The following is a 24,250-nucleotide window of genomic DNA, read 5'->3' as shown; positions in this document are numbered from 1 at the left end:
TATTTAACAAATATAAACAAAGTGACAATAAAAGAGTAGTTCTTACATTTCGCTTTAATAAACAAAAAAAAATCAAAAACTAAGAGACCACCGGAAAAAAAGTTATATTCTCTTTTTTCTCTGCTTCTCAAGTTTCCCACCAAACTGATTTCATTAATGTATACAGGTTTGTTTCTTATTTGACAGAAAATTAAGATGCGATCTGCCCAGTCCTTAACTTTGCTGTGGGGTGACAACACATCACTCTTGACACAAAAAAAAGTTAAAGTAGCTTGGCTCCAGCTTGAAACAGAAATTGTTACGAATTTCTAAGATTTGTGGATTTGATTTGTTGCATGAATTTTGGTCCTTCTTTTCCGTTCCCAAGAGCAGCATAAATCTTCCAGGGTCAAGTAAAACCAACCTTATCTTGTTTTAAAACCTCCTAAACCTCTTATTTCTCAAACCTCAGAGATGTAGTGTTACGTTAAGGTTTTTCTTTTTTAAAGAAGGAAATAACAAACACTGTTGTCACACTTCTAAACAACCATTGAGAGCAGTGTTTCTCAACTAGTGGGTCACACACTCCTTTTGAGTTAGCCGCAGGCACTTGCCTGGGAAAAAAATAAAATCTATTTCCGTGTAAAATTCATGTGCTATCATTTTAAGCAGGATGTTTTAAGTGGGCTGCCATTTATTCACACTCCAGATTTTTACATGGTGATGGTGCACTGTAGTGCTAAGTGACAGTGTTCATTTCACAGAATGCCAAAGCTCCATATCTTTGAGTATCTTAAAAACTAGTTTATTTTTTTCCCTGGTTTGGATCGCAGCTTGTCAATGAGAGGTGATGGAAGGCCCTGAAAACAGACCAGTTGAGACTACTGATTTAGAGAGTCTACATTTTCCGACAGCTACAGCAGACTAAGTTTTTTCCTTCAAATGTTTCACATTATTCAACATTACATGAATAATAATCATCATACCACTACCTCATTGCAGACTGTGAGGTGTACCTGTGTTGAAATTCAACAGTCACTTTAATAAAGGAAAGGAAAAATGCTTTATCATCTTTGTATTTTTGTCCACTCAAGCTTGTGTACATCTATCACACGTTTCTGTAAAGGTGTATACAAAAGACAGTTGACCTGTTTCTGCTCCTGCAGTACATTTCATACTCTGCTGTAAGATGATGCAGCGTACCAGCAGCTCTGATTCTGATCTGTGGAGGCTGGTAATCATCACACACTCATCACCTTGAAGTGGGAATGTACCTGACTTTGAATCAACACAGAGATTAGACAGCTACCCTGACGATGCACGCGTCTATCTGCATAGAAAATGGAGAAGAGCCTCTGCAGCCTCTCCTCTGATTAGATTACTTTCTTCCGTAGTTGGTCACAGTAAACTCAATTACTGCTGGTAAGAGACGGGCTCCCATAATTACTGGACCCTCGTCCCTCGGTGGAATTCCCTAGCGCTGTAATCTAATCTTCCTCCACATTCACCCTGTGTGACTTTTTGCGCATGTCAAATTTGCAGCTCTGCATTCGTCAACCTCAGCGGCTCAAGGGAAGACTTAACCTGTCTGCGGCACGAGTGGGCCTGAAAGTGAGGCTAAATGTTACCTCTGTAATAAGGGATGGAAAGTGAGACGGCCGCAAAGGTTAATTAGAAAGAGATGATTCATAAATCTATTGATTCCCACTCTTATCTGACTTTGAGAAGTCTCTGTGACTTGTTATGAAACAGCAACAATGTCGGCTGCTTAAGAAGTTCTGCAGAGTCTTTAAGTAGACTTGCGTAAAGCTGACATAATGGTGCTGCGTTTGGATTTGGAAAAGTTTTTCTGGTCTGAATTTCAAGTGGAAATCATCTGAGAGTAAACAACTTCAGTGGAGGGAGTCAGCCGAGATATTTGCCTCCGTTCTGCAGTGCGACCTGGTTTCATTGATGACGACAGACAGACAGACGTTTGTTCTCATTGAAGTCGGGTCATCTCATTGCCTCAAATGCTCCAAATGGTTTCCCTCTGTCGCTGGCAGAGAGCAGACTGAGCAGCTTGCACATAAAGCAGATGTATGGTGAGAGACAGTACTGGAGGGGAGCCAGACTTCTGACACTCCAAGCTGTCTGATGGAGGAGGAAGGGGAAAAGTGCAGCTTTTTTACATTTTCTGTATCTATGAGGAAATATAACATTAGCTTTCATTTGAGCTGGAGAGGTGAAAATGATACCAAACTGACCAAATGAACGTCCCATTTCTAAAGAAATCCAGACATGAGTTTAAAGACTTAATCTATTTTTAAACCTGGGCCCAGTTTTTGATGACTGATAAGAACAAAAGATGGAAAATGTCCTCGGTAGATTGTTTCAGCCAGCAGCTATGAGTGCACTTCATTAAAGCACACCCACCAAAAGTTCTTGTTTTTGTAACAGGCTCAGACTTTGCTTTCAAGTCTCAGACAGTGTTTGGGGTAGTGCACACCAAGGTATTTCAGTTACATGGTCTGTAATGCTGTTAATGTAGCAATTAAATGATGGTTACTAGTCAACAATTTATGTCAGTCTTTTTTTTGGTATGCCTTTAAAGAGGGCGTATTCTGCACCCCCGTATTTTAAAGTAACAGTGCTGTGTGTTGACACCAAAGGTGTGCAGTTTTTTCAAACCTCTACAGATTTATATGATGTAGAAATCCCTGAGTCTGTCTGTGAACTGATCGAAACAATCTGTTCTTAAAGAAACACATGAAGATCTATATGAGATCTACACCAGATCTTCACAAAACTCACAGAAATGAGGAGAACTGCTTATAGTTCCACTCCTGGTAGTCCTCCAAAGGACTGGCCAATCAAAGAGAAGGGGGTTTGTGGAGTGGGGAGCTTTAAAGAGACCGCAGCTTAAATGAAACTAGTCTGAGATAGAGGCCGAAATAAAAGTTTTCCAAAACACCAATTTAAGAAATTATGGATTTTTTAAATCTTTTTTTTTTTTTTTTACCATCATATAATACAACCAAGGACAGTACAAAAGTTTAAAACAGCACAATGCCCCTTTAAGTTCTTCTATAATCAGCAATTTGAGAGGACAAAGAATAAAATCAAATGTCTTATTAAAATTAACTCATGCGCTTTGCCTACGACGTCAGCTCAAGGCACCCAGCTGCGGCTCCAAAGCCAAGGCCTTCATGAACCAAAGCCCACACACAGCATGCTGGATGCTGCTATGAGTTCATGATGCAGGGATCGAAAACATAAAAGTGGCTCAACTGAAAGCATCTTTAAGGTTTGGAGATACAAAACACTGCAGCAGAGAGTGACCAGAAACAACTCTACACTGCTGCCAGCTGGACATCAAATCTCTTCAAGCCTCTGTTCAGGCAACACGCTGACACAAAGGGGGTAAAGATCTCAGGACCCTGGAAAGCTGCGTTTCCATTCAACGTCTCATCAAAATAAAAGCAATATTTCTGACATTTCATTCACTCATTGCACTTTGGTCATAAACTTCAATACTGAAACTTCTGTAAAACTGGCTCATGAGAGCGTAAAAACTTCTCGTTGAAATTTTGGTGTTTCCATTTTCAAATGGTGCTGTGCTTTCATGGAAATGCTGAGGGACTGAAAACGCTGTAGTAAGCATGCCAGGCCTGTAGTTGGCGCTATAACTGCCTTGTCCAGAAGCGACTTTTGGTAGATCTCCACTGAAGTCGAGCTTTGCCGATCATAAGTAGTATGGGCCAACAGATGCACATTTTGTAGGAAAATGGTCCGCAGATTCAGCAGCGCGAGTACAACATGGTAGCGCGTGACGATCATAACAACTGTATGTTGTACAATTGTATGTGCAAAGCAGAGTTTGACGTCAGCGTTTCCACTAAAATGGTAATAGTGGTGGGGCCGTTGAAAAGAAAAATTCTTCTCTGGAGGCCATTTTCAAAAGTTTTTGTTTTAGGTCGGCTAAAACCTCAACAAGTGGTCAAAACTATGGATGGGAATTGATAAGATTTTGTCAATACCGATGCCCTTATTGATTCTGCTTATCGATCTGGTTCTTAATCGATTCCCTTATCAATTCCTGTTGTGAATTTTCTTGGTACAAAAAGTAGCTTTACAGGTTTTCTGTGTGAACAACATTTAATTGAGTTTATACTGTAAGTGAAAAAAATGTAATTGGTCCCTGAGTCTGGATATTTCTGGGCATAATTCTACAGAAACAGGTAAAAATTGCACACGATGTGACGTTGATGTACTGTGTTGTAATAAATTAATAATTCAAGTAGGCCATCTAGTGTCTCAAAGTGGTTATAGCAATGGTTTAAGTTGTTTGGAAGCTTTCCGTAGTTATGAAGTCAGCCATGAGCCTTTCAACTGCCTGTTAGCTTTTGACATTTGAAATTCTCAGTATTTTTTTTAACAAAGAGTTGATGTGATTTTTCTGTGATAAAAGTTGAAGTTCTATTCTGAAGCTGAAGTTATACTAATGTATGCTAACTGCTAGCGTATCGATGCAGTTTCCCATATACTTTAGCTTCAAGCTTGCGCTATTTTGTTATTTTAAAACTTCAAGCTGAAGACCCTGAATCAGAGTTTTCTTTGGAAAAGTTGTCTAACTGCTAAGCTAAGATAGCTGCAGCAGACTAGTTGATGTAAGGCCCAGTGGCTCCGGCACAATGTAAAGAATTGATAAGGGAATGATTAAGCACTAGGCTAACGATATCCATGGATTGAAACATTTTTTATCGATTCTCAGCAGGAACCGGTTTTCGAGTTTCATCCAAAAACTGTTGTCTTGTAAACAGTCCTGAAGCAGGGGCTAAAACTGTCCTTCAGGAACTCAAAAAGTCAAGGAGTACCTGGAGTGTGGAATTATTGAGTTAGAGTGAAGGTTCCTGTTGTTCTTGGGCTGGGAAAAAGTTCCTGCAGTCTGAAAGTTCATTTTGATGGGCTCATCCTTTTAGTTTGAGACAGTCAGTAAAGACACAACTTGACATAAGTGTTTTTCTTGTTTCAGTCACATCCTTTTAAGTAGTTTGACATAGCACACACACACGCACACACATACACACACATCCAGACAGAAATGGATTGATAAGTTTGTCACAGAGCTCCACAGATTTAGATCTTAAATGCTTTCCTCCACATGACTCACATTAATGACTGTGACTCTGTTTGCACTTTATTCATGGGATTTTTATTTTATTTCCAGATGTGATGTCTTCCACATATTAAAGACACATTTATCTATATACCTAAAAGCTGCATAAATCTCTTCTTCCTTTGGTACAAAGACAAAGCACAGCGTCACACCACAGGCTGTCGTGTATCAAACAGGTAATTTGTGAAACAAGTGTTGAACGGAGATGTTGAAGGGGACGTATGACTACTGGAGCACACTGAGAAATGTATATTATCCTTCTGCAGGTGGTGCGACACACTTCAACATACATCCAGAGGAAAAATACTTTTGCTGCTGATATTCTGCGGGAGCATTTGTGACGGCTGGGTGGTCCCACACTGAGGAGACGCAGCGCCAACATTCAGCCTATTTGAAACTCATGGCTGCGTCTGAGAGCCAGTGTGACCACCTGCAGACAGATGGGACGCATAAACCTAGATTCATTACACCCCTTAGCGTGTGTGCGTGTGTGTGTGTGTGTGTGTGTGTGTGTGTGTATGTGTGTGTGTGTGTGTGTGTGTGTGTGTGTGTGTGTGTGTGTGTGTGTGTGTGTGTGTGTGTGTGTGTGTGTGTGTGTGAGGGAGGGTTAGGAGGAGGGAGGGGTGGTCAATGAGTACCTGTGTGGGGCTGTATAGGCCCTATCAGGTGCAGGGGAGCCTTTTTCCATTTTCTGCGTGATTAAACTTTGAGTCGACTTCCCCGCATGTTAACATACACAGAAAGCTCCATTAGAGGAATAAAGAGCGCTGACAGACAAGCGCGCACGGCCAGTCTGGCCTGAAGAGCGGGCAGGGAGGAATCTGTGGCTGAACCCTTAGCCTCTGGCTGAACCTGCCGCCGGGGTCAAACAGGAAAGCACACACTCCCTGCTGGAGGCTGCGGGCAGAATGAGGGGAAAGACGAGAGAAAACAGCTCCTCTGATTGGCCCAAACAACAGCACTGAACCACCAGGGGAACACAGATACACAGAGCTGATACTGCTCTGTGATCAGCTGGGCTCTGAGAGGGGAGCACTAAGCCAAAGTGGAAAACTTTGCTCTTAAATTAGAGTTTGTTCAGGCTGATAACATTAAGACATGATGTGGTAATCTCATCAAGCCCTGATCTGATAAAGACTCTGCTGAGACTTTATCACATCAAGTCAATCAAGACTGATTTCTGCTGAAATTCACCACAGTTTGATTATTTAACAAATAACACAATGTTCCCTTTTGTAATGAAATGTTTAGAATAGAGCTGACTGATTAATCTGATTTTCATCATCATGACCATTTAAAAATACACAACTTCATGTTCTGATAACAGAAAAAACACCCTGAAGAAGACTAATCTAACAAAATTTATGGGAACAAACTTTCTGTGCTCACAAGCAGCTTAAACAACTTTTTTAAACATCTTTACTCTTTAAACAGATGTCTGCCTCTTTGCTTTACCTTTGCTTTACTTTTGCTTTGTGAGTAAATGGAACAACTCAAAAAAATCAAAATTTTCTATTTTGATCAAAAAAGTGTCTATCTTTGATTCATATACATATATATATATATATATAAAAAAGCTCCAATCAAACAAATGTGACCCGTAGTGGACTGTATTTGCAGAACTCAAAGCCACTAAGGCAGACCACAGGAGTCGCTGCTCTCATGTGCAAAGATACAAAACAATCTAACTGCGTCAGAAGCTCAACAGAACAAAGCTTCTCTGCAACAAGATACACCCCAAACCATGATTCCTCTTGAATACACATATCTCATGAAACTGGCGTGAAATATAAAGATATGTTGTTGCTTTTTTACAATTTAGGTAAACAAAAGAAAAAGCAAATAGCCACAACACACTCAAAACAATCATTTAAACTCAGGTTTTGCCTCTAATAAGGCCGTTACTGGATCGAGGTTCAGGATTTGTTAGGTTAACACAAGCTGCTTTAACTTTGGTTTATAACACCAGGAGTCCTATTTACACCAAGTATAATGAGAGTAACTGCTCCCAAACTTATAACCAGAAACTGTCTTCAGAAAGTCAGTCCAGGGGAAACTACAGAGCGAACAGACTGAACAAGTTGAAGAATCAGAAAACTTAAAAATTGATGAGAGGAAATTCAAGGAACCTTAAAATACTGTGGGCAAAATGGGGAAGCTTTATGAAAAATAGAGTCAAACAAAGTAAACCAACATTAATAACAATACTAAGAGTAGTATTGCTGATAATATTACACCTCAAGTGAATAAGAACATTAATCATTATTACGTGACATCAACTAATGGAAAAAGGAAACTTTGTCTCTATAACTTTATTTTAGTATTTTTTTTTCCCATCTCCCCTTTTTTCTTCCTTTCATAATTTTCTTTTATTTATTCCTTTTTTCCCCCTATTGTTCTATTTCCTGTTTTCTTATGCATATTATGCGTTACTTTTTTATTTGTATATTATTTTTTATAATTTACACATTTTATGTTCAGTCCATGTTTACATTTTTTTTTACTTGCTCTTAAGATCACATCCTATTCTGTTCTTTTTTTTTCTTTAATTATCAGGCTTAAGAACAGGACCTTGAGAGTGAAATTTTGTGTTATCCATGTGTATGTGTGCTTGTATGACGATAAACCCCCTTGAAAGTTAAATCTTGAATCTTTGAGTTTGTGCTTTTTGCTCAGCTGTGTAAGTAAATTGTCTGACTTCTATTAACAGGCTGCTACAGTTGAAGAGTACTTCTTTACATCTGGCGCTAAAAAAAGGCTAAAAGTTTGTTCTCTGTCCCTCATGGTACAGTCTTCTTCGGGGACAGTTTGGACACCAGGAAAAGTGATAGCAGCTAAATTCTCCCCTGAGCTGGTTTCTTATTGCCCGACAGCTTGTGTTTTTTAATTTCTTATCATTTGTGTATGATGGGGATTAGCTGGGTGAGTTTAATGTTAAAATAAACAACTTTTTATGGACAACGTAGAAACAAAAAAGCTGAATTTGCTGCCATTACTTTGTCTGGTAACATCGCTACAGGAAAAACATGAACCATCCCATAAAAAATGGCTTCATGCCCAGATTTAAGAGAGAAATTTAACAGCCTAGAAAGTGGTCATTACGGTGACGTCGTCTATGGAATAAAAGTACAGCAGGTACCGCATTCGGCTTTAAAAACCATCACTGACTGACCCTGGTCCCGTCCTAAATGAGCGGTGTGATGCAGGATGTGTGGAGATAATCTGCAGAGCTGCAGCGTCATCTATCTTCCCTGCGCCCTCCCTGTCTTTATATCCAGTTCCCCCAGTCTGAAACCAGTGACATGTAAAACTCTGCCCACATGGTCCACACGACCAACAGATGGCAAAGAACCTGCAGCAAAGTCTGTCGCTGCTCACAGGCCATTTAACACAACGACGCCGCATTCAAAATGAGGACAAAGCTGCTCTTACTGCCACAGATAAGTGAAAGGAAAAGGTAAAACCCAAGGCTTTATTTTCATTTAAATAAAAAATCAATGGGAAGGAAGAGCCCCATTAATCTCAGGGATTGAATTAAAGCAGACAAATTATAACAGATCCCCCAGAAGTAGGGACAAGGAGAGGAAAGGAGCTAAGAGAGGAAGAGAAAGGGGAGAAAGAGCCGGAGAGGCATTTCCTGAAGCTCCTCGGGGTATTTGTATGTTTGGTTTGTGTTAAGGAGAAAGCTGTGGTGATTTGGGTGTGGAGCGGTGGGCATAGTCTGCAAGGATTAGAGGAATATTACTCTCAGTCGGTGGATCCAGCCCCCTCCTCCTCTTCCTCCCCCTCCTGCTCTCAGCTGACGCTCCATCCAGTCTGGAAGTGTTTTTTCTTCCTGCAGGTTTTCTCTGCAGGAGCAGCGAGTGCATAGCTCACATACAACAGGCCCAGTCAGAGGAAATGGTCAAAGTTCACCCAAAGTACACCAAATTAGAAGCAGCTTTGCGCTGCTCTGCGGCGTGTTTTACGGAGAGGGATATTTAGAGGAGCTTTAAACACTCGGGGAGAAGAAAATAACAATGAGGACGAGTCATTTAACTTCATGTCCAGTGAGGAAATTAGAGGAGAAAGGTCAGGATCTGCTTTTTATCAGGAGATATAGGCTACATTCAACAGAAAAAAACCACACTTTCCAGATTTCACTCCATTACCAGATGACTGGTGTCTGGTTTTAGGGATTCGCAGCCACACTCCGCTCAAACCCCCTCTTCTGACCCCCCTCTGTGACCTCACTTTGACCCCGGGGTGACACAGCACAGAGGTCAAACCGCACATTGATGGGAAGCAGCGAAAGCAGCCGCAGAGTCAAACACAACAGGTGCAGTCTGCTTCAAAGCTTTCCTTAAGTTTAAAAAAAAAAAAGTGAAGGAGAAACTCAGCGCCATAAAAGCAGAAGAGAGGCGAGAAAGCTGGGGAAAGAGGGGAACGTGGGGAGAGAAGTAAGGAGGCTGAAACGTGAGAGCTTTCATTTTAATCCACAGGAATTCAAGGCCTTAAAAGCACAGCGCCGTCCGGGGATGATTTTATTCTGCTCCTGCCAGAACGTGAACACCAAACTGGCCGGTCAGATGACCAGGAGCTAGTGGACGGGCGTGGCAAAATAAGACGGAAATCAACAATTAGAAAAGGGTGTGTTGTAGTCGACGGGCAAAAACAAATTATCTCCACACGTGCAGAGTTTATTTTCTGAATGGAGCACACAACCTTTGAGCATGATCACTGAAATATGAGGGAGACAGTATCTCTAAGCTAAAGTAAATCAATAGACCAGAAGATGATCAACACATAATTGAACAAACCTCTTATTTTACTGTTTAAACAGCTCTCATACAACCAGGAAGAGGAATATGTATGTGCACAAAAAAGTGCCAATTTAAGGGTTAAGTGGAGGTTTAAAACAGAAAATTGAGTGCAAATCGTTTATGATATGTCATAGTTTGTGTCAACATAGATTTTTATATATTTTATTATAGTTACCAAAACTCTTTGTTCTTTCAATTTTTAGTTTTTAAAAAACAACTAAATCCACCCACATAAGGTTACAGAACGCATAAAAAGTTTGTACAGACGAATATTGAATTCACCTGATGAAGAAAAATAAAACTTGGTTTCTTCTGAAAGAAAGAGACACACACACACACACACACACACACAATTTGAAGTGATGCTTTTGAGAGCAAAAACATACATACTCAAAGAACTCAAAACAAAACAAAAAAAGATGTGTCTAAAGTCACACTTTACTAAATTAACTGCAGGTAATCTCCTAAACGCTGTCTACCTGTCACAGAAACATTTATTCGTAATGCTTCAGCACCAAAGTGTTGACACCACATTTATTTTTGCTGCGGGGCAGGACTGTTTCCTCTCTGCAGCTGTCCCGTGAAATAGGTGTGTGAAGTATTTCTAGTTGCTTTTTTTTTTAAAGAAAGCTACATGCAGAACTTAACATATGTCCCGCCTCTAACAAAGCTGTAGCCAATCATAATTCAGGATTTTTTTTTTATTTATTTCTTTTTGTGTTTCTTATGTGTGTGTGCGTGGCCGAGTGAGGTGAGAGTGATAATTTTGCTTCTGGTTTGTCATTTTCGTGCTGGATGTTGGAGAATCAGCTGATGATGTATCTGAGGTGTAATCAGGCTGATGATTTGAAGTGAATTTTAGCCATTGCTGAAAATACAAGAATTACATGGAGTGCAGCTCAGGCACCACATCCCCCTGAAAATTATTCGTTTTTAATTTTTTATTAAAATATTTGAACATGGGTTTGGGTTTGGGTTTGGCCCCGTGGTTACGCGGCACGTCCAAATGGCAGGCATCTAAGTTCACTCTCCCACATTTCATCCTTATTTTCTCTTCCAGTTGCCTTCTCTGAATACTGTCCCGTCCCATAAAGCTCAGAAAATTTAACTTTAAGGTAACCTTAGTTCATTGTAATAATCTTGTTTATTCACAAAAAAATGTTGCTTTTATTTCTCTGATGAAATGAGATTCTGGGGAATGGGACGTTTTTTATACAACTGAGAAATTTAAGTTTCTCTTTCAATCACATTTTCTTCCAACTTTTCTTCTTCATTTTCAAAACGCTGGTTTGTTTCCACTCACAGTTAGGTAAAAAAAATGTAGGGAAATAACTTGTTTACCACTAAAACAAACAGTTTAATATTTTAATACATGAAAATATCATAAACTTGCTGGTGAAGAACAAAGAGCTGACATGAAGAGTGCACATGCTGAACAGGTTTTTGTGTTTTTCTGCTGCTGGTATCAAGCATTAATGCCACGTCACAAACCGTCTGATTGTTTAAAAAGCTCAAAATGATAATGAAGGATTGTGTTCTTGTGTTTCTTAGCTTCAACCATGCAGTGTGTATCTAAAAACTGCTCCACTAAAAGAGCTGAGTGGACCCTCAGTATGACATTCAGCCCCGTGTAACCTTAGTGAGGAGCAAACATTTAAGGCCATGACTCAGTCTCTGTTAGTCTCTGTCCAGTCTCGTCCTTGTTTCACCTGCCTCCAGTAAGCGTGTCTCTCTTTCACACACACACACACACACACTCAGCTGCTGCTGACTGATGGTCCAGGTCTCTGATCTCTCCACCGGCTTCCTGAGTGTCAAACATCTTAAACCGTTGCTTCATAAAGAGCTGAATAGTTTCGGGCCAAATAAACGTTTAGCTATTTCCTGACCTTTCAGCCGCTCCGTCTCACGTCTGCTTTCTGTCTCCAGACTTCACCACATTCATCACAAACTTCTCCAAAGCTTTAACTTACATCCAGCTTTGCAACTTTTCTGTTTGAACTTCAGCTCAGAAAACACTGAGACCCAGCATGAGCAGATTACGGTGAGTATCTCTCTTCAGTTGTGCACTCATTGAAAAAGTTTTACGGCTCTATAACCTGATAATCTAACCAAATACGAGCAACACTGCTGTTGTAACATCAAAACATGGTGTGCTCATAAGAGGGTAACGCTCTGTCTCATGAAAACCACATGATACTGTCTGATAAACCGTCTATTCACCCGCTGAAAACAGACCTTACACAGGCGGCGGCCAACTGACCGCAGGAGACCATTGTTTGAGTAATCCTGTTTAAAATGATCCAAAACAGAAACCGCAATCAACAGGGGACGATTTATAGAGCCTCAAACACTCATTCATATCAAATTAGTGATATGAAGCGTTCATATGAGCTCACAGAAAAGACATGAAGATACAAAAACACAACTTCTTCTTTTAACTATACATTTTTTCTATTTGTGCCTTTATTTTGGAGGGGACAGAAAAGTGAATAAAACAAAGGGAGGATGGGATGTGACATGTGAGAAAGGGACAGCAGGTTGAAATTGAATTCGGGCCGTCTGCTCGAGGCCTGTAGCCGCTCTTCATAGAGCGCTGATAAAATAACTCCTTACTTACTGAGCTTTTCACCTGAACAAAGGATCACAACACAGGAAGAAATGATCCGTGGTAAGGAGCAGATGATAAGGAACTCTGGATATGTTCAATTTGTCTCATACAGTCAAAGTAGTTCACTGATAGCACTAATTTTAGAGTCATGAGGGATCTGGTGTGTTTATTTCTGGTTTTTATTAATTACCTGTTTGAGCAGGGAGGACACACTGAGACAGAGGGCTCTTTTCAAGGAGTTTCCAGCAGCTCAGTTTTGTGTGTCCACACCGAGGAAAAAATGATTTTGCTTTACTACAGCAAAACAAAAACACAAGTCCAGCCTCAGACAACACAACATTCAAAGACTTTGAATTAACAGAAGTCAATAAATGAATGATTAGATGGGAAAAATCCTCATGAATCCTGGACAATCTAAGGATTGAAGTTTTGATTTGAGGAGTTTAGTCATTCACTTGTTCTCAGGACAAATGAGCTGCTGTGAAAATAATAATAATAAAAATAATTTGGTGGCTAGCAGCTGTCCAAGGCACCGACCTGATGAGAGCAGCTCATACATAAATATATTTTTTTAAATACAATGGACTGGACGTGTTTGGACATAATCAAAAATCATAATCTATATCAGATCAGGTCATCTCTTTACTACTCTTCTACTGTGTGTGTGTCCTTTTTCCCCTGTGAGTTTTTCTCAAACTGCCCTCTTACTGTTAACTCCAGCTGTAGTCTGAAATGTAATTTTTCTATTACGCAGTGCTTAATAAAATAAAATAGAATAAAAATAATAATAATAAAATGCAAAACTAAGGGTGTGTCTAAAGCATAAAATTCACTCTCAGTTCATATAAATTTTGATTAAAATTGTTTTTTTGTATTTGTCCATTTACAGAGCCGTTTGAAGCCAACAGGATTTTTTGTTTTGGTTGTGTGTTTTTTTTTTTTTTTTTAATATGTGGCCAAGAAAGATTTGGTGAAACTGAAAAAAAAGAAAAATAATAATAATAATAATAATAATAATAATAAATATATATATATATATATATATATATATATATATATATATATATATATATATATATATATATATATATATATATAAATATATATATATATATATATATATATATATATATATATATATATATATATATATATATATATACATATATACACATTTTATGGTATTTAACAACTGTGTTCATAGTTATGTTTTATTGACTTAAGGCAGCTCTTGTGTACACATCACCCCCATTCCTGTAGACATTACCTCTCTTTTATCTCTTTTATATTGTTTTAGTGCTATAGTGTTTTTTTAATTCTTTATTCAAATTGTTTCACATTCTCCTTATAAGTTTTCACACATTGCCAACCCTGAGACAGCACTATAAATATAATAAAAACCTTGAATCCTTGAATCCAGTGAAAAAAAAGACAGCAAGCTTCACAGAAAGACGGCACGAAACCTGGAAATCCACAAAAGCACAATAAAACTTTACGCTTCATGAAAAAAACAGACATACTCTCAAAAACAGACATTTGTTTCCATAGCAGGGTCTGGTTTCATCAACTTAACAGGTTTAGACATGATGTAGACTACCTCAACGTTCAGAGCACTGACTCCAGCTGTGATCAAGAACATTTCCTCTGCACTGCACCAAGCAGGTCTCCTCACTAATATTCTCAAGGCATCATTTTTCCACCTGTGCGCTCTGAAGCTGTGATCTCTCATAGTTTGTGGTGCAGCTTCTTTTCTCTGTCAAACGGGCTGGTGACCTTTTGACCTTCGTTTGAAATCAAAAGAATAGAAAACTTGGAGACCTTTCAGTGTGTCTCACTTTCTGAATTCATTGAGGAGCGTGGAGCCGTGCGGGGAGGGATTTGATCCTGACCTCTGTATTGTTTGAATTTTGGCCGCTGTCCTCTAAAGGAGCTGCTGTCCACTCTAACTTATAGATTCAGAGCGTATTTATGATCATTTAAGTTATGTTTACAGGAGCTTTCCACACTTGCTTGAGATACTGAAACTGAATCCAAGTTACACTTTCTACGTGGGGATTTTTCTAGCGAAGTTTACTGAAGTTAATCCTCATTAACCTTTAATTTGTCTTTTTAATTTGTTTTAAAACAGCTCCGTGTATCTTTTTGTAATTTTATTGTTCTGTATTGAATGTAAAGCCTTTAATTTCACACACAGAGCTTTGTTTGAACGGCTTCCTTCTTATGAGAAGCTGTGCAAATACACCAGGCTTCAATTCGTGCCAAAACATGAAATGTGTTGTTTTTACAAGAGCAGAAAAGAGTCTGAAGCCATCAGGAGCTTTGACTGGAGCCAGATTTGGAAACATATGCCAGAGTAAAGCATGTAGGGAGTGATTTTTGTGCATCTGTGAAGCTCACATACAGCAGACGTGGTGCTTCTTAGCAGGGCAGCATCAGGGCAGACACAGTGTCGATGTAGCCCTGGTGGGACCCTCACGCTGTCCTAATCATGTCCATTAAACATGGCTGGCATCAGAGAACCCCCCCTCCGTCATTCCACTGTTGTACATGGCTTTTTATTTCCCCCCGTCCGCCTTTCATTTCACACGCCCACTAAATTAGCTCGCTGTGCAAGCTGTGCTAATGGCCCTTCATGTCCATATCAGAGGCGCTTTAGCCTTCAAGACAAAAAGGGCCCCAATTATCCCATAACACCCATCAGCTGTACCAATCACACCGCAGCATCATGCTCTGCCTTTTCAAAAGCGCCATAACCACACTGTTTACACCGGTTCATCTCGTGGCTTCTGGAGCTTGTTTTGATGCTTTTATTGTGAAATTTATTTGATTCCTCACAGGCCACAGCTCTTCCTTCTCGGCCTCGGTGTGTGAAGCAGCTCCTTGATCATTCCTAATTAACATCCAAACTGGAAGAGGAAGTGCATTAATGGTGGGCTCGTTGTCAATGCAGCTAATTAACACCCAGGAGGTTTCCATTATCCCGAACAAATAAATTAATAAAGCAACATTTCACTGACCCTGGGAGAGGATTTTTAAATCAAAGACTGGTTTAAAGTGCGTCCACTCAAACCGGAGGAGGGCAGGGGTGTCGTGTCTAACGGCACAGAGGCCAGCGCGCGGCTTTACGGACCGAGGACGAACTCAGCGTGAGAAAATGGGAAAAAATGAAGAATAATGTAGTAAAATCTGTCAGCACTTCATGAGAGTATTGTTCAAGGGCAGTGACTGTTTACTCCCACTAATAAAGCTCAGTGTGCGGCTCAAGGCCAGAGAGAATCATGTATTAAAAATATGTCTGTTTAAAATTGAAAAGCTAGAATTTAAACAACTTCTGCCTGAAAGCTTAAAATTTGTGAACATATTTGATGATGTACAGATGATGGACCAACAAAAATTCTGGCTACAACTACACAACTAGTCTTCACTTCAACAACAAGAAAAAGTCCAAATCAACATTTTCACCTAGTTTTTGAGATCATGCACTCAGAAAATTTTGGTGTTGAAAAGATGTCCACAGATCTTTGTTCTTTGGTCATAGTGCTGCACCTTGCAAATGTTATACTGACTCTGATACATAACAAAATAATGGTCTGGTTTTATTTTTCACTTATACTGAATTTTGTGGGGACAAAAACAAAATTTTTGAATATTGAAATAAACAGGGCTGCAATAACAAACTGGAATTCATCTTGAAATCCAAATTGAACATATTTGGGGTATTTAGGAGGCTAATTTGAGCAACTTTTACAAGATAACTTGGGTCTGTATTTACGTACATAAATAAGCTGAAGACCGGGAGTTTCTCATGTCTTTTCTTTGAGCTGTCAAACAGGACGGTGACTTTTTGACCTTCAATCACACACACACACAAAGAAGAAAAAAACACACTCTGGAGAGTTTTCATTTTGGTCTCTGTCCAGGTCCTTCAAAGGGGTGTGAGCCGGGCAGGGAGGGGGACTTGGTCTTGACCTCTGTATTGTTTAAATTTTGACTGCGGCTCTTTTCAAAGAGCGACCGGCCGCTTGAAATTACTGGAGTCAGAGCTGATTTAAGCTGATATTCCTATATTTAGACAATTTCATGATTCACCTTAAAGCATTTGTATCAGTATTAATAAGCTAAATAAAATTCATACTACAAAGAGCAAAATCAACCCCTTAAATACTGGTTGTATTTTCCAATCTGCAGCTACACCCACTGTAAAGTTAACTTCATAAAATTTGAGCTTAAACTGATCTTTTAAGGAGTGTTCAAATAACTTTTGCATCAAGTTGAACTCTTCATAAAGAGGTTTTAGGTGTTAGCATTTATGAGCCAGTCAGGAGAATAAGATTATTGTGATCTTTGAATTTATTTATCAGGAATAAGTTTACAGAAGCTTCATGAAGTACAACTTGAATTTAGCATTTTTATGCAAACTGCAACAAGCTCAAATTGGATTAAATTTCTGATTTTGCTTACGTAACTTTGAATTTTAGAAAATGGAAAATTAAATTATGAAAGCTTCATATAAAATCAAAAAGAAGGAAAAAGATTATGATTTACAAAAGTTGGGCATTTTTTCTCTAAGCGATTATGACAAAATAAAAAAAACGTTTTACTTAAAAATAACAGGAAAAATAAATCTGAAAAACGTTTTTTCACAACGCTAACCATCATAATGACACCCTGAAGCAAATTAAATTCATTTGTTCTTTTTGTGATTATTTTAATGGAATAAAATCGTCACATTAATCATCATCAAGTCAGATAAAATAAGTTTAAAACAAAGTTTTAATGACTGATTTCAAATCTGAAATGATTAGATATTCACAGGATTTTGCTCAGGGGCAAAAAACTGAAAGGATGCTTTTTTAGTTGAATGAGTGTTGATTGAATTATATTTCGAGCATAAATGCCAAAAATTATCTGCTTTAAGCTACCAAAATAAGAAGAATGATTTGTTTTTTACAAATATAAACACAGAAAAAAGTAATTTGTGTTTTTGATTTCTTTCAAAGATTTGAGTCAGTAAAAGGTTACACCCCACACCCTGGGCACCTCTCAGTTTTTCAGTTTCCTCACATTTCACAGGCTGAAACCATTCACCTCCAGCTTTCCTCATTTCAATTTCACCTCTCAAACATTGCACACACACACACACACACACACACACACACACACACACACACACACACACACACACACACACACACATGCACACACACACTCTCTAACATCACACCTCTGACCTACAGAGTCAAAGAGTGTCACACATGCAGCTCAGGCTTAAAGGTGGCAGCTGTCTCTTTGTCACTTTCCCCCCTCATCTGATAAGAAGAGCCTCTCCTGACTGAGTGCCCTTTAGCAAACACTTCCTGAGGACTGACAGCTGCAGGCTGCTCCAGCTCAGGAGGATAAATCACGGAGCAGCAGCAGCGGGTGACAGAGAAAAACAAACAGAGACAAGAGGCTGAGGAGCTGCACGGAGAGAGGGAGACAGTCACTTCTACCTGAAGATGACGCACAAATTAAATAAATAAATTATAAATGTATGGGAGGAATTTTTTTCACGTTTTATTATCTGGCAGGAATAATTTTCGTTTTGCATCAAGTTTTCTTACTTTTCCCGTAAAAGCCTTTCTTATAGATTTTGATTCTTAAAAAAAAAAATTAAATTAAAAATAAAAAAAAAAGCTGTTTGAATATTTCTGAGTGCAGCTGCAGCTTGGGAACATCCACTTAACCTCCAGGACAAAAACTCAGCAGAAGTTCATCCATCTAGAGAAACGCACGAGGCTGACATGTTTCGATAGCCGCGCGCTAATCTGGTTGAAAAGCTCGCGGGGTCATTTGTCTAAATGAGTGTCAGGGAGCGCATGCAGGTCGCGGCTCGTCAGGCCGGCCCTCCTGTCATGTGTGGCCGGGAGGAGGCGGCTGGACGCGGCCGCCTGTGTTTACTCAGTGCATTCCTGCAGCCTGCTGCTTTCTGTGCTGGACTGATCAGAGAGCTGACACACATCAGCAGGTCCACCGCTCAGGATTTATGAGGGCTCGCGGAGGGAGTGAAATATGACGTTTGGAAGAGTTTTCTGTTTGACACCATAATAAAGTTAATTTCAGTCAAGCTGCAGCTTTGACTTTAACTCCATCATGTCACTAAGCTGCTTTAAATAAATGTTCTCTATGGATTTTTTCCTGCTAATGTTTCATGGTGCGTTCATGCGCTCAGAATTTCCAGACACTTCCTCTGACTCAGAACAAACTTCCTGATTTTATCTGATTTTAAATGATCACCATCAGATTATCACTCCTGCAATTATTATGAGTCTTGGAGGCCCTTAATGGCAACTTGTTGTGCATCATCATGGACTCAGCTCGGATCAGCACATCATCTCTAAGTACTTAACACCAGCATTAGCAGCAGCAGCAGCAGCAACAAACAACAACAAACAGATGATTAGGAGAAGTTGGACCTACAGTGTGCGCTCCGCCGGTGCTGCCACTCTCTGTGCGCCAGTCCGCTGATGCAGGCTTTCAGAGCCTTCTCCTGCAGCATGCACGAGGATGGGCTGGATGTGTAGAAATCCAGCATCTGTCCGGGACTCACGGCCAGCACGTCCATGCAGTCAAACATGATGACGGCGCGTCGTTCCGCTAGTCTTGTGCGTTATGGATAAAAATCGGCGGCATAAGTGCACACAACTCCATCAAACTCCGCTGTTTCCCCCCTCCTCCCCTTCCTCCTCCTCCTCCTCCTCTCCTCCTCCTCTCCTTCTTCTTCTTCTTCTTCTTGGCAAGGCAGATTTCGCTCCTCGTCTTCCTCTTCGTCCCGCACCGGAATCATGAATTATTTCGGAACAAAATGCTCCACTAAGCGCTCATTGTGCATGTTTTTTTCTCGCAGCGTGTCCACTCAGCGCGTCACCACGGACATTAAACGGGATTTCTCCATAATAACAACAACACTAAAGCCCCGACGTGCTTCCTCAGTCAGTCCGTCCCGGTTACAGACAGCAGAGACCGCAGCGGTGGAGCATGTGAAGCGGAGGATCTTTTCCTTTTCTCGGATCAAAAATAAGACGGAGAGCGTTAAAGAGCTCACGTTCTCCTCTCGGATGACGAATCGGTCCTCCGTCCCACCGTGCAGCTCATTTCCAACTAGTTTTGCCACAGAGAATGAAAGATTGAATTGCCTAATATATGCGAGTGAACTTTGTATGAACCCTTCCGAGGCTGCTGACCTTCAAATGACCCAGGCGAGCTGACATCACTGCAGCTCCGCAGCGCGAAACGAGGCGGAGGAAAGAAACGCAGCACAGGGAGCTAGAATAAAGATCTCTTTCTTTTTAAAGTAAAGAAAATGACACAAAGAGAAGTTAAATTAGAAACGAAATATTTTATTTGAAGTGAGAGCTGTAAGTGTGCGCTCTGAGGGTTGTTTCCTTTACGCGCAGCGACAGAGAAAGCCCTCATTCCTCCACAGATTAATGACCGGGTACAGCTCCATTATGTTGATTTATGTATTTATGACAGATTTACAGCAAAGAAAAGTCCCTTTCTTATCTTTTTAAGTACAAGTCTTTAGCAGTGATTGATTCCTCACGTGTTCCTGTTTGTTCTGTGACCGATCATGAGGGCAGAAGGATTTCTGAATGTTTACTGATGAGAACTTTGACATTTTTTTTCCACCAGGAAATTAAATAAACTATTGTAAAAAAAAAAAAAAAAAGCCAAAATAAAGATTTAAACGGGTTTCTATTGCTGCTGTGCACGGTTCAGACTCAGTTTAACCTTTACACAGCCCCTGTTATGTTGTGAGGATTAGATGTCTGTCAGGTTTTTTTTAATCTTTAGATTTTTCTGTGCCCTGTTCCCTCTGTTTATTTATTTATTTACTTAGTTATTAGGATTTTTCTATTTTTTCAGGACTTGTGTATTTGTAAGCTAAGCAAGTATTCAGTCCACAAGTGAGATTGGTATAAGCAAACTTTCTGGTTGACTCCAGGTCACCATGAATCTAATACCTCACAAAAAATGGTGAAATACGACCTGTCTTAATCAACATCCTCCTCAAAAGTCCAGATAAGTGTCTCATTTCAAGACAACACAAGCCCAGTGTGAGACCTGCTCTTTGTAATGAGTTAAAAACACTGATGGTATTTGGAAAATGCACTTTTGAAGTTTCCTGTCAGGCATAACTCTCTTTTCAAGACAGGTACTCATTTCAAGCATGCAGCTAAGGTTTTGTTTTTGTTGTCGTATTTTTTAAACAAGACGCTCATCTGAACTTTCAGGTGAATTAGGCTTATTGAAGCCCTTTCATTTACTACAAAGAAGACAAACTTTATTTGTTTTGAGTTTTTTGAAGTATGGGCAGAGTTGTGGATGTCACAAGAGACAGTGAAAGCTTTCAGTCTCAGTAGGAGTGGCTGTTTACCTGGAAGCAGTTTGGTCTTTTCAAACTAACAATTATAAAGTCATTTGAGCTGTGTTTGCTCCCTTTCTGCAGTTTGAGGAAGAGAGCTAAAGAGTGGGGTTTGAAAGTTTTTCAGGTGGGGTTCAGTGATAACCGAGAAAATAAAAGATCATTCCACTCACTTTGACTCTCAAAGGCAGGGGTCCCCAAACTCTTTCCTGTTACGGCCAAACAACTTTTCCCTCCTCTGATGGAGGGCCAAAGTCAGTTTGTAAAAACAAAAAGTGTGACAATCGTTGAGGTGTCCAAACTTAAATAGTTATTGTTTACCAGAAAGCCACACATAACCAAATATTAATAACACTTTCTGGGATTTTGACAGTACAAAAATCAGAATATAAATAACACTACTAATGAAATACATAACACTGTTTATGAAATAAATAATAACTAAATAACCCTTTTTAGGTTTTTCACAGAAAAAAAAGACCATGAAATATCAACTTTCTTGTAGACACCACTGTTTGCAGCTCTCTCTCGTTAAAAGAAACTGAACTAAGTGATACAACACCTACCAGCACAATACATTTCACTACCAGTATGGTTGTATAACAGGATTTTTTTTAAGGGAGGAGTTTCAGATAGGGCACGGACTGCAGAAGGGTGGAACAGAAAGTTACGCTCTATGCATTTGTAAGTCTCGATCACGTAGCCTGAAAAAATAATCATGATGCACCTCTGGTATTGTTCAGGGGGCCAGACAAAATGTGGAGGCAGGCCGTATCTGGCCCCCAGGCCATAGTTTGGGGACCACTGCTCAAAGGGTTCATTTTGACGTCTTCTCTCAGTCTGAACATTTGAACACTTCTAAAAGTTACTGTAAGTGTTCTGTTCTCTCTGGATTGTATCAAATTCAAAACAAAATGAAAACAAACTAGAAGCAAACCTGACAAAGATGCAGTGTGAGTGTGTTGTGAAAATTGGACTTCTGTGAAAAGTTTTACAGGACTTGACTCACATGCCACACAAACATGACCATCAGTCATAATGTACCGTTATGGAACAGCCCTTTTTGCAGCAGCGTGAGCCGCAAAAACTGGCCATCTAACTAATTTCAGCATGAAAGCAAGACAGGTGCAAAAGGTCTTATGTATACAAAAAATAAAAATGTTTAGATGATTACCATCTGATGCTTTTTCCAAAATTTAGTGAGTAAGTAGCTGTTGAATATATACAGTCATATGAGGTCGATTTAACCAAATTTATTTAAGTAATTCCTCCATTTTTCCCCACTTAATATATATATCACTATACTCAATATAAGGAATTAAACATACCCACAAAAAGTAGATTCAAATTGTTACCTCAATTTTATTGGGTAAATTCTATAGGTTACTTATTACAGTGTACGGGTAACATCTTCGAAAACCCCCATGTAGCTAAGTCAGAGTGTGCACGCATAGTTCCCATAAAAATGTTGAGTCCCCCAAATCTAAACTTGCTGTTTACCTCAACATTGTAATTATTTCCCAAAGGATGTATTCCATCCCTAAATATCTGTTCTCTTCACATATTTTGTCTGAAATGTTAACGCATGTCCAACATCTGTAGAACAGCAGGTATGGTACTCCTGCCGCTAAGGCCTATAACAATGAGGTCTACCACACTCTGTTTTCATCATAACTGGCTGGACATGCTCAAAGTCTTTACTTAAAAAAATGAAATAATAATAATGATAATAGTAATAATAATAATAATAATGAGTGATGTAGTCATTGATGACTTCCCTACAGATACTAAAAGATGTCAGTGATGCTTGTTAGTCAGCTACTCCACTCTGCTTTACGTCCTATACCTTCACTTTTCACGACCCACATCTCCTCTGTGTCTTTAGCTACAGATGAATAAAGACTTAAATGCCTCAAAACACACCCTTAAAAAGTAAAACAAAGATCAACCATGAAACAAAATAGCAAATTAAACTGCCAACAGTGCAAAAGTAGTTAAAAAGGGGTCACTGTTACGAAAACACAGAGCAGCAGCAGTGCAGCTTAAACATTAATGTAAGGTTTTGTCCTATGACACGTCTTTGGCTCCAACAGATTTTTATCTGAAAAGAACAAAATTCTTCATTTGAAACTTATTCTAAACTCCCCACATTTAAAAGAGTCTCCAAGCTTTGACTAATACTAACACAAACCTGCTCTATCTTTTTTTTTAACTTCATTACTGATCAATTTGGGTTGTTATTGATTTATTCCTCCTTGTCTTTTGAATCAATTGTATCTTTTATTCCAACAAAAGCCCGAATGACGGGTATGAGCTGTGATACCTGTGCCAGATGGCTGTTTTCAGTTTGTTTGTTGTATCTGTCCCTCACAAATAAATCATGAGTTATAAATAATACAGCATGTGCAGTTTTTTGCATTAATAACAACAGTATAAATTTTGAAAGACCTCAAAAAGTATTTTGTACACATTCGAATGATTCAATTTTGAGTATTTTTATCCCAAGGTTTTTTTCTTTTTTGTAAACCACATCTGTTCAAAAACACTGCAGGTAGTGTTATTAGATATAGAATTATCAAAACAACATCCTTAGCCGACTGAAGGCTTAAGTGTGGACACACAGTAAACAGCAGAGTTCAGGAAAAACAAACCATGAAAAGTTGAGTAACTGTTTCCTGCAGAGCCAGCAGGAGAGCTATCTATTGTCGTCATTTTAAATCACTCCTCACAACGGTTTAAAAATCAGATCTCTTATGATATTAGTGCATGAAGGATTGTTTAAGAGTAGATGTACTTTTGAAGCTGCAGCTGTGTCAACAAGCACTGGGTCTAAATGATAAAGAGGCATACGTAGATTTCTAACAGCTCCAGTAGATGGTTGAAGCCTGCAGCAGTTCATCAGGCGGATGACAGGAGAAATCTTTTTGAGTCACAATAAATTAGATTTACTCATAAGGATGGTTCTCTTTTCTACATTTGTCGTTTTTGAGAAAAGTAAACTCGCTGGGGATTGATAAAGCCTCCTGATCAGTCCAGAACAACTGACTGTAGAACTGAGAGGAAGCTCCGGTGGAGAGTTATACTTTAAGATCGCTGACTGGCTCATTCCACTGTCAATCAAAAAGGGATTCGGCCTCAGACAGATCATCCAATCATCGTGCAGAAGCCGAGCGTCCAGGCCAGCCCACTGCCTCACAGACCCCCCAGAGACGCTCAGCGTCTGAGGGCGGGACAAAGCCCAGCGTTTATCCAATGACCGTCCAGTTTCCACAGTGGAACAACCCACTCTACAC

General features: G+C 39.5%; 1 protein-coding gene across 3 annotated transcripts in view; it reads right to left on the bottom strand.

Annotated features, from left to right (window-relative positions):
• The window catches only part of LOC141802745 (retinoic acid receptor alpha-A-like), a 246,419-nt gene that overhangs the window by 82,055 nt on the left and 140,114 nt on the right, over positions 1-24,250 (bottom strand). The window contains exon 1 of one of the 3 annotated variants that reach the window (XM_074686453.1): positions 19,010-19,233. The exons of the other annotated variants lie outside the window; for them this stretch is intronic. Coding sequence (XP_074542554.1) covers positions 19,010-19,166 — 157 coding nt within the window. The 5' untranslated portion in view covers positions 19,167-19,233. Of the gene's footprint in view, positions 1-19,009; positions 19,234-24,250 lie in introns of those variants that run through there. 3 annotated transcript variants of the gene reach the window in all.

The sequence above is a fragment of the Halichoeres trimaculatus genome, unplaced genomic scaffold, assembly GCF_033239565.1.
Source record: "Halichoeres trimaculatus isolate MK-OKI-2021-1 unplaced genomic scaffold, fHalTri1.1 fHalTri1_scaffold_14, whole genome shotgun sequence".
NCBI lineage: Eukaryota > Metazoa > Chordata > Actinopteri > Labriformes > Labridae > Halichoeres > Halichoeres trimaculatus.
Note: the sequence above shows the minus strand (reverse complement) of the source record. Positions and strands in the feature narration are given on the sequence as shown.